At 41.8% G+C, this 10,972-nt stretch overlaps 2 protein-coding genes across 3 annotated transcripts; one reads left to right on the top strand and one right to left on the bottom strand.

Moving 5' to 3' along the window:
* Positions 1 to 888: 888 nt before the first annotated feature.
* LOC103134471 (apelin receptor A-like) lies at positions 889 to 10,279 on the bottom strand. Of its 2 annotated transcripts, none has more exons than XM_007546734.2 (2): positions 9,740 to 10,279; positions 889 to 2,435 (listed from the first exon to the last, which is right to left on the bottom strand). In XM_007546734.2, exon 2 carries the CDS (start codon positions 2,307 to 2,309, stop codon positions 969 to 971), a length of 1,341 nt encoding a protein of 446 aa, XP_007546796.1. In that variant the 5' UTR covers positions 2,310 to 2,435; positions 9,740 to 10,279; the 3' UTR covers positions 889 to 968. The 2 variants fall into 2 exon arrangements, with proteins under 2 accessions (XP_007546796.1, XP_016524274.1); XM_016668788.1 differs by lacking the exon at positions 9,740 to 10,279 and adding an exon at positions 3,361 to 3,452.
* Positions 6,143 to 7,804, top strand: LOC103134470 (endonuclease domain-containing 1 protein-like). The gene is made up of 2 exons (XM_007546732.2): positions 6,143 to 6,596; positions 6,676 to 7,804. The coding sequence occupies exons 1-2, from the start codon at positions 6,303 to 6,305 to the stop codon at positions 7,273 to 7,275; spliced, it is 894 nt and encodes a 297-aa protein (XP_007546794.1). The 5' UTR covers positions 6,143 to 6,302; the 3' UTR covers positions 7,276 to 7,804.
* Positions 10,280 to 10,972: the final 693 nt, after the last annotated feature.

Here is a 10,972-nt window from a genome sequence, read left to right on the forward strand (position 1 = left end):
TCCAGAGGGAGGCAGAATGTTTTTGTAACTGATATGAGTCATTCTTCATAGAGTTGTTGTAAATCCTGATGGCTGGGCAGGAAGGATCTCCTGCAGCAGTCATTATAATGACATTACAATGTCATTATAATGACTGCTGCAGGAGATCCTATATTACTCTGTAATATATTACAGAGAGTCTGGAAGACACCTCTGACTGAAGACACTGCTGTTGTATACCAATTTCATGAAGAGACTGCTATGCAAAATCAACAACTGTTATACAACAACTGAAGTTTTTGCCTTCTTTTGGACAAAGATGTACACAACAAATTTCTCCATTTGGAGTGTTTAAATCAAAGTTTATTTTTTAATTGAATTATTTTAGTGTATTTTTACAACTTTTTACTGGTATCTCTTTTGAAGTGTTTCTTTCTTCTTAATTGTATCATTTTGAAAATTTCTGTAATGATTTTGTATTTGAAAGGTCATAATCAGGTCAAAAAAAGGTTCATTATTATTAATGTTGTTGTTTATGTCGCATATAAAAAATCAACAGAGGAAATTTCAATATGATGTGGCCTTTTATTATTTATTGTTGTCATAAAGAAAAATAAACAGAGAAACGTCTAAAACAGTAGTGCAACACAAACCAAAGTACATTCTGAATGTATCACATATCACATATCATGAGAAGCTTTTATCTGACCCCAGATTATTTCTGCCTCAAATAATTTAGGAAGCATGTGCATTTTCCTATGGGAAACATCTCCATTGTACCCTGTGGGAAAATACTGATGAACATTCCCATTTCTGGATGTTAACTGTAAAAGTCTCACACAAGCTGGACAGAGCAAATGCTCAGGCAGCTGGGAATTTTCTAGACCTAACAATGTCCAACAAATATTCAGATTCTCTTTTATTTTTTTAGATTCAAATTTATTCTGCTTTTGAACTGAATATGAAGAGTTTATTATTCCTTTTCCTTCTCATAACCTGTCCTCTTCCTCTTCCTCTTCTGTCCTTCCCTCTATTTCCTCTTGTGTCCTTGCTGGAAAGGTCGAGCTCCTCTGCTGTTTCTCTAGTTCTTCTTTCCTCCCGTCTCCCTCTGCTTCTCTTCTGCATATCCCGCACCACACGAGCAGAGTTGCTCTGCACCGTTCCCTGAATGCCGGGTCACAGGCGGCGTAGAGCAGAGGGTTCAGGCAGGAGTTGAGGTAAGCCAAACAGGTGGCGTACGGATGAGCGGCCAGCAGAGCCTGGTCTAGAGAACATGAGTACGGGACGATGCCCAACTCCAGCAGGATGAAGACAGTCTTGTTGACGTTGAGTGGCATCCAGCAGAGGAAGAAGGCCATCACTAAAGTGACAATAACTCTGAGGAGTCTGCGCTGGCGCCTGCGGTCGGGACGGGGGCCATGTCCAAAGTGCCTGCTGAGCAGCGGAGCCAATGAGCAGTAGCAGACGAGCAGGATGACAAGAGGTAGCAGGAAGCCAATTAGGGTTGACTTTAAGCTCAACACGGCAGCCCACCATACTTCTGCCCTGTCTTTTTCAGCCTCTTCAAGCTCTGCCCCAACCAGCATGGAGTAATTCATCTGGCAGGAAAGGACGACAGATCCAGGGTCATCTTCAGACGTGGGGTCAAGTTCCACTTCCCCAACGGAACGCAGCAGCAAGCCAGGAAGAGCCAGGACCGCCGCTACCACCCACACCGCTACGAGTATCCACAGCGTCCTGTTGGGACACCTCGGTGAGGGCTGGTGGCCGGAGTGCCGGCGTCCCGTCAGGATCCAGTACCGCTCCACACTGAGCATGCTCAGACTGAATACGCTGGCGTACATGTTGAGAGCGGTGAGGAAGCTGCTGATCTGGCAAAGGGGTTGCCCAAAAGGCCAGTGGTAGCCCATTGCCGTGTAGGTAGCCCAAAGAGGGAGAGTTACAAGAAAGCAAAGGTCAGCTAATGCCAAACTGGCTATCAGAGAATCTGTGAGGGAGCAAGAGGGCCGAGGGATGGAGGGAGGGCACGAGGAAGAGGTGAAGGAATGAGAGGAAGCTCTGGGGCTCTGTCCTGATGGTTCGCTTTCACAAGAAGAAGGCGCATGCTGGCGATCGGCTCTGAAACAGCAGCAACACTGTGGTTTGTCTCCTATCCTGATCCCGTCAGGTTGACGCAGGTACACCCAGAGCACCAAGCTGTTACCAAGGCAACCCACCAAGAAGGCCAGAACATAGATAGACGGGATGATGGAGAAGGAGGGATACCAGTCGCCATAGTCGCAGTGATCTGGAGCGGGAGTGGGAGTGGAGGAGGTGGGGAAGTCTGACATCTTTCTATTAAACAAATCCAGGCATCATGATTTACTTCGACTCTGTTAAATGAAGGCTGTTGAGATTGAGAGCCTGGACGCGTTTCCTGTTTCCCGTTCTGTCCTCTGGGTGTTGACTTGTATTGTCTGAAAATTCAGAGAAAACAGGGAAGTTTTACAGATTTGAATACCTTCTTATTCTGTGACTTACAACTGCAGACAGTGCCTTTCAGAAGTTTTGTCATTTTACAACCACAAACTGCAATGTATCGTGTTGTTGTCAGATACAATCAGGACTATGTGGTCTTTAGTTTTTTTGTTTGTTTTTTTTTCCCTTTGCTCTGATGCCTCTAAATAAAACCTTGTACAACCAACTGACTTCAAAAGTCACCTATTTGGACAAGTCCATTTGTGGAGATTTTAACCTGTTTGTTTTAGACAAACAGATTAAAAGTTAGAGAATATTTGATAACAAATAGCATCACTAAGTCCTAAACACACCAGACAGGTCAGGAATAAATCTATGGAGAACTTTACCTGCACTGATATGACCTATACAAACCAATATCCCAAGTGCCATCTACAGTTTGCCAAAAACCATAGGAAATATGTAAAAGAAGTTGCTCTTGTTGGATGAAGCCAAATTTAAGAGTCTTTGTCTTAGGTGGAAAAAGTTGTACTAAACACAGCATCCCCACAGTGAAACATGGTGGTGGCACCAGCATCCTGTGGGAATACTTTTCTTGAGTAGGAACAGATAAGTTAGTCAGAGTCAGTGAAAAGGTGGATGATGCAAAGCACATGGCAACACAGAAATAGACCTGTGAGTGAAATGACTGGGATGGTTACCTCCCAGCAGGACCCTTAACATTCAGTCAGAGCTACAGTAGAACAGCTTAGATCAAAGATTACGGTTTTTATTTGTCGAAAAAGATTTTAAAAACCATCTTTCCTTTTCCTTCTCCTATCATATCGAGAAAAACAGGAGTGAATATTTCAACGTTTCAATATTTCAACTTGAGAAAGAAATACTAAAATCTTAAACTCGGTATTAATTCTAAAACTCTCTTACCTTAATAAGTTTGGGTAATATCCTTGTGTTGATACTAAAAATATGACTACCATTGTAGAGGGAAACCAAAATCTCCTAACTCAGTCGTCTGTCTCTCTATCTGGTCATGAAACTGTGGATGTCTGCTGCTGCAGCTTGCCAAATGGAGAGAGAGGGCTGAATATGTATCACTGCATCCTCCATTGACAGGAATGGGGAAAAATACACAGACAAAGCCCTCCTTTTTTCTTTTTTACATTCTCGAAGCAGACCACCCCAGGAGAGGTACAAGACCTATAAACATCCATCCCCTCCCTAAAATAAACACGCACAGCTCCTGTAAGGCATGAAACAGCCCCCCGTTCCTCCATCAAACACAGCCCAGCCACAACAGGCAAATAAATGGCGTCTCCTGGCTCTCACACGGCCCGTCTTCAACACGGAGACACAAACGCATTGGAATGCATCCACAGGACAGAAATATCTGCAAACACCTGTCATCCTCAGTGTGACACTCGTTTAAACAGACGAGGAACACCGTAACGAAATGCAACAACAACGAGAAAATAACTCTACAGACATTCAGAGTCCGATCACAACTGATCGACAGAAAACCACTGACCTGAAGCTGGTGGACACACGGGAAAGACCCGTTAACAATTAATTCCAACATGACAAATGAAAGGATTTTTGGAAACACCGAAGCAATTGAATTTACGGTTTGAATTCAGTGCTGATCATCTTCAAATACTGTCTAGATCGACTCGCCACAGTCTACCCGCCATAAAATGATAACAGATGCTTCTCTAAGAGCAAGGGTAGCAAGAAAAATGTGTGTACTGAACAGCTGCAGTTGAGAAGACAAAATATAATTCATTAGCTAGAATATTTAATGTTGGAACGATAATGACTTCACTGAGGATATATTAGGAATCTTAGCCTTGGGAAAACAATGTTTTCTTGTTAAAGAAGGAAAACTGAAATCCTTCAGTTGAAATTTCTTTTATTTGCACATGATCTGCTTTACTCTCCAAAAGTGTTTTTACTCATTTTCATACGGGGAGTGATATTACAATCTGAAAGTACAGGCAAATATCCTAGTATGGCTGGTATGAAGAGACCATTTAAGCTACACAGAAGGAAAACTCAAATAAATATTGATGTAAGATCAGTAATAAATAGTTCACATTCAAATATGTGTTTCGGCGGGATATTAAGCATTGAAGAAACAACATTAATTCATTTTTTATAGCTAACACAAGACATAAAATGTAACAATTACATAGCTAATGATCTTTTGTATAGTTGAAAGTAGGCATACCAACTGGCCTGACCCTTAGAGGCGACTGTAAACAGAATCTAAAAATATGTTATTGTTGTTGTAACTTCTGTTTTCACTAGAGGTTTAGTCTCAAACTAGGCATCTGCAACTGGACTTTTTAATGGGTAAGAGGGCACGGCTAGGTCAATATGGAGTTACATCGTAAAAGGTGAAGAACTTTGGGTGGTAAACAGGAAGAGTTTGTTTCCACAGAGGCCGTGCTGCCATCGGCCTTTTGTTATGGGAACAGATGTTTCTGAGAAACGTTCCCCACTCTTTTCTCCTGCATGAAAAAAACACACAGCTTTTAGTTACAAAAGAAGGAGGTGGAGGGAGAGTCAACACAAGCATTTCCTAGGGAAGAAAACTGCGCAGGGAGTTAAAGGATGTGAAACAAGACTCCTGCAGGAGTCATGAGAGCCACAAATTTATTACGGTTAGAAAACTTAACTTTCTAGAGCACATCATGGTGTCAAGCTGGAAAACCAGCGCGTTTCGCCAATTGTTGTTATGCTATCTGTTCAGACACAAGATTATATTGATGTATTTCTTTACATTTTATCCATGCAAACACTGAGAAACATGTTGAGGAATATGTTTCTTGGTGTTCCCCATTGGCTTAATGAGAAGCAAACTGATGTGAAAATAAAAAGTTTATGCTTGTACTCATTGCATTGTATCTTCAAGCTCAGGCTTCCCCTGTTAGCATCAACTTAAGGGGCAATGTTATTGTATTTCTAACTGAAAATCTGAAAATCCAGCAACTAAAAACAAAGAGAAGCACATCATAGTTTCAAGTTTTAATAACCAGTTGCATTTGGTAATTGCTATGATGTTATCTTTTAGGAATACAAAGGGATAATGTTTGTGTCTTCGTTTTATACTTCCAAATACTGAAGGAAGATGTTCACTAATAGATATTGTGAAGCACTGTTTTTTTTGTTTTTTTTACAAATTCAATAACAAACAATTGTGCTAATAAATAATACATATCTCCATCTTTCACAGTGTTTTATATGTGCAGCAGCCCTATGTGATACGGACCATGAGGATGGGTTCTCTCCAGGTACTCCAGTTTCCTCCCACAGTTCAAAAACATGACCGCTAGGCTAACTGGTCTCGCTAAGTTGCCCTTAGATGTGAGTGTGTGCATGGTTGTTTGTCCTGTGTGTGTCTCTGTGTTGTCCTGTGATGGACTGGCAACCTGTCCAGGTTATACCCAATGACCATTGGATATAGGCAGCAGCTCCTGGCAAATCTGCAAGGAGAAATATGTAGAGACTAAGGATGTATGAGAGGATGGATATACACTGTAATTATATGTCATATAATCCTCACCAGACATATTAAGATAAACAACGTATAGGAAGAGTTTAAAACATGTTTCCTCCGGACTGACTATCTACCTCTACTCTTTTAAAGAGTTGCTTTAATGAATACAAAAAAGAAGATGCTTTTTAGACCTAACTGTGCTGCGGAAGTGGCAGTTAAAACAGCGAGAGGGTTTTTGGGTGTGTGCAAAGGAAATAAGATAAGGATTTGCATACCTGAAATGGTATGAGGTATGGAGTAAGCTGAGGAGTGAGAGAGCAACTAAAAGAGATTAAATGCAGTCCAGAGACTACATTCTGTAGGTTTCATCATGTCCATCTACAGAACCGAAGGGAAACTCTTGTATTTTCTCATCGTTGTAATGGCAGGAGCAGAGGTCCAGAACAACATCTCACCGGAGTGTAAGCAGTTCTTGTACATGGGGACTATACCACGAGGGCTTGAGGAGCAACCGTTGAAAAAGATTTGCCAGTACTATGCAGGCAAGCCGCGGTTCTTCACCCTCTATGACTCCTTCAGCCACATCCCCGTTTACTCTGCGTACACGTTCAAGCGCTCGGACGGTTCCAAAAAGGTTGATGTACCCTGGATGTACGAGCCACAGGTAAGAGTGGCTGTTGACCAAAGATGAATTCAAATTAAATAGATTTGTTTTGTTACTCTGACACTGTTTGTCCTCACAGCTTTCTTTGGTGTCTGGATCCAGAGAGATGGAGCCGTTCCCTTCTGCAAATATTCACAAGAGCTTTGAGGATTCCCAGGCTGTGCTCGATGACTACTCCGACACTGTGATCTTCGAACGAGGCCAGCTGAATCCAGACGAGCATCAGGCCGACCCAGAGGATAAAGCGGCCACCTACACTCTGACCAACGTGGTTCCCAGGGTCCGAGAGTTCAACATCGGTCCTTGGAAAATGCATGAACACACCATGCGCAAGAGGCTGAACAACTACTGCCGTGGAACTGCCTATGTGGTCACGGGGATCACCACCTCAGGCCACACCATTCGCCGTCACAACATCAACCGCCTGGGCATCCCTACCTACCTCTGGTCGGCCTACTGCTGCACTGAGTTTGATCACAACGCTCCCTACTCGGAGCGCTCAAAGTTCCCTGCGTTTGCTGCTTATGGGCTCAACGACAGGGAAAACAACAAGGTTCAAGAGATGACGGTTCAGCAGCTGGAGGACTTCCTGAAGAGGGTAACATATGTCAGCGGCTCCTTCCAGATCTTCTATGACAACTGTGTGCCTCCTAATACTGCTAGTGGCCCACTGGGCTGAGAAAGGGAAAGTAGATTAATTCTTACTCTTACTATGCAATGTAGACCGTTTTAATTCCTCTCTGTTAGCTCCTTGACTTTCAATTGTTTCTGTAGTAGCTTCTTATTTCACTGAATACTCAGCAATCTCAGCTACAACAAGTATCAAGTATCAATATGTTTTAGCTCTGTTTCTTTTGTGAAGCATTACTAGGCTTTGGTTATACACAAATGCCCATAAATTCACAACTTACTTGGTTGTACTCTACTCACATTATCCGTTTTATGGCATCTGGCCGTAGCTGGAATGATACCAGCCTGTGAAGGCCTTTTGTCCGGTCAAAACAGATTAGACCAATGTTTTACATTTTCTATACCTGTGCAGAGAAGCTAAGCTAAGTCACATAAAGATATTTCACTTGGCAAGGTCAAGAATTTTGCTTGGATTTTAAAAGGGATTGTTTGAAGTTTGATGGAGTCGGCAAGTTTTATTTACATTCAGATTCTGACTCCTGATGTTACGCTGTGATTTAAATAAATGTTAATCTGAAATTAAATTTCCATATTTTGTCTTAATTTTTACCTTTATCTCATTATTCTGTTTTTTAAAATCTAATTAGTGCATAAAACACTAAATAAGAACAACGACCCAAATTTAGAAAAACAATTATTTGATGTAAATAGTGGCCATATCTAGAGTACAAGAATAGTTTTCTCTCCACTGTTTGTGTAAATGATGTAGATTTTATTTTGAAAAGCGAATACCATATTGCAGCTTGGTCTTGAGCACAACAGAACGGTATGTAGCCTGATTTCAATATCCACTATACAGGGAGACCTTTCCCTGTTGAATGTGAACTCAGACTCATAAAGCATGGCTGTAGCGTTTGACTGAAGAAACCGGAGCAGGTTTTGGCCACTCCATCTGTTTTCTTGACCATCACACCACGCTGAGCGCGCTCAATAAGGTGATGCGACGCTCATGGCGGGGTCCCTGCTACGCTCTCCCTACAACCAATGAGACCGCCCCACGCTCCCGTCACGTGATAGAAAGAAGCAGTGCCTCTTCACACAGTAAGGCAAGAAAGAAGAGTGGAAGTGTATGGTCGTGGTTCTGCACCAAAAAAAAAGCCCCTAACCTGATTCTGGACCTATCATGCTGCTGATAAAACTAGAAGATGCCCCTGCCGAGGGCTGCCAGGAGCAGGAGGGAGCAGGTCCCGGAGAGCACCCCGTTCCTGACACCTAACAGGAGGAGTCCACGAAGAAGAAGGAGAAGGTGATGGCCATGTTGACAGAGAATGAAGAAGTTTCCATGGTGGAGTGGCTGGAGTGCAACCCCGTCCTCTATAACCGCAAGCTGAAAAACTACAAAGACACCAACAGGAAGAAGGCTCTGTGGCGTGAGAAGGCTGCACAGATGGACCAGGACGTCCTCATTCTACAGACATGGTACACCAGTCTGCGCACTCAGTTCGGCCACCTGAAGAAGCTTTGTGAGGAGGAGCAGACCCCCGGGCTAACCGAGCGGGACTCCTGGATACTGAAACGCTTTGAGTTCCTCACACCACACATTCTTCCGGTCCTGAAGAGGAGAGGGGTCAGTGCAACCAGACATTGTTGGACATTGTGCCACCAGAAAATATTTACACCCGTTAATGTTTCCACATTTTGTTGTTACAGCCAGGTGTTTTCTAAAATAGATCATTTTAACCCCCCCACTATCAACACACAACTCCATAATGAAAAGACAAAGAACTTTTTAGAAAAGTCCAGTTTTATTTTTACCATTAGAAACTGTTTATAGATCGTCAGTTCCATTGCTTAGCATTAACCACTTTTGGCAGGAATCACACTTTGAAGCCCATACAAGCTAGCTACGCAAATCTGTTTTTTGTCTTTTTCTTTCATTCATACGTACTTATGTTTAAATACACATTTTCCTTTACAAAAAGCCTTTAAGCTATTGTTAGCTTTTTAGCTTATTTTAACTCTAAAACCAAAGTTGACTTACTAAATGGATTGTTAATTTATGCTACCCAACATGCTAGGTTAAGCCAACATGAAAATTATAGCATTTAAGCTAACATTAGTTTTTAGTTCATTTTGATGTAAGAACTAAGATTAGCTTACTGAGTGTCTTACGTTAAGGCTATTCAGCGTGTTAGCATACGTCTCATGAAATTAGCATTTAAGCTAATATTAGTTTTTAGCTAATTTTGATGTAAGAACTAAAATCAACTTATTGAATGGGTTAAGTTAATGTTATTCAGCGTGTTAATGAGTCTCCATGACATTACCATTTAAGCTAATATTAGCTTTTAAGCTAATATTGTCCTAAAAACTAAATGATTAACATTCCCCAACCTTCTCTAGCCTAACCCAACATGATAAAAACACTTTTTTATGTTGTTCTAACGTGCAGTTTTCTGCGCTCATTTCAGAAAAAAAGGAAGCTGGGCATAAATGTCACTCCCACTACTCACACTGCCTCTTCTTGTAATGCCAGTCCCGTCTTCTTCCTGCGGCGGGTCAGTTAAGCCCCATCCCATGATCCCCCTGACGAGCAACTCCACCAAACGGCCAGCTTCTGTGCGTCCAGCTCTACCGGTGGATGTAGGTAATAATCAGCTTGATGAACACTCCTTGGTCCTACAGCAGCACCAACTTCTCAATCAGCTCCGACCAGAAGGTGACAGCAAGGAACGAGATGCGTTTGCAGAGTGGCTCCGGTCAGCCATGCACAACTTTGAGCACTCTATCTGGAGGAGGTGCCAGCGGGAGCTGAGTGATGTAATGTACAGGTTTATTGGAGAGAATGATGATGTGAGGTGCGGTGGCCAGGCTACAGGTCAGTTTTCTGACCCAACTGCGCAAAATGACCTGGAAGAACACAAGTGGAGGCCAAAATAAGAATTGCTAAAGCTTTCTAGGATAGAACGTCTGTACTTCCTTTATCATCTCTTTCAAGTCTGAGCAAGTATGGAAAGAAGAAAACTGAAGCAGACTTTTCCTTATTCTGCAATCTAGAAGAAAAAAATAAATGAATAAAAACATGAGTGCTCCTTATATCGATATTTTTTAAATGCTGCTTTACAAAATAACTTGAATTTTGATCCAGAATAAAGGCGTCAAAGGTTACAATGATGTACTTCACAGAATAGTGCAACAGACATTGGACATTGATTAGTTCTTTTTATATAGTTTTTGTTTTGAATTTTTTTGATCGAGCCTGACTAGTGTGTCTCTGCCCAGTTTTCTGACCATACAGCCAGAGAGGAATTAAGAGAGACAGCAACAGCAACTGGAGTGGATTAGCTGGGCTTACCAACAATAGTCTTCAGAGTGTTGCCTATTTAACTTTCACACTATTCAGAGATATTTTAAAGTAGCTTAATTTGTTGCCTCTGTTAGCATGGAAGGTGTGATAGCTCACAGTCAACTGCCTGGCAACTGGTGGGGGAGGGGCAGCACTGAGTTAGACACCATCTGATTTTACCAATGAATATAAACCAGCTTCAGTAAAACATTGTGATGAAATGGCATTTTTTAAATAGCTGTAAACTATTCAAATATTCTTATAACTTAACTGTGTCATTTTCTAAACAGGAAATGTTGAGAAAAAAAAGTTTTGACTGTTACGGTGGTTTTTACTGCATTACTGTAATAATTATAAACTTTAGTTTTATATTTACTGGATATGCTTTAAACCACAGCAA

Source organism: Poecilia formosa, unplaced genomic scaffold (genome assembly GCF_000485575.1).
Source record: "Poecilia formosa unplaced genomic scaffold, Poecilia_formosa-5.1.2 Scaffold17, whole genome shotgun sequence".
Lineage (NCBI taxonomy): Eukaryota > Metazoa > Chordata > Actinopteri > Cyprinodontiformes > Poeciliidae > Poecilia > Poecilia formosa.

Coding starts and splice junctions, on each gene's coding strand:
- LOC103134471 (XM_007546734.2), bottom strand. CDS start 2,309: ATGTCAGACTTCCCCACCTCCTCCACTCCCACTCCCGCTCCAGATCAC.
- LOC103134470 (XM_007546732.2), top strand. CDS start 6,303: ATGTCCATCTACAGAACCGAAGGGAAACTCTTGTATTTTCTCATCGTT. Junction 6,597..6,675: donor CCTGGATGTACGAGCCACAG/GTAAGAGTGGCT, acceptor TTGTCCTCACAG/CTTTCTTTGGTGTCTGGATC.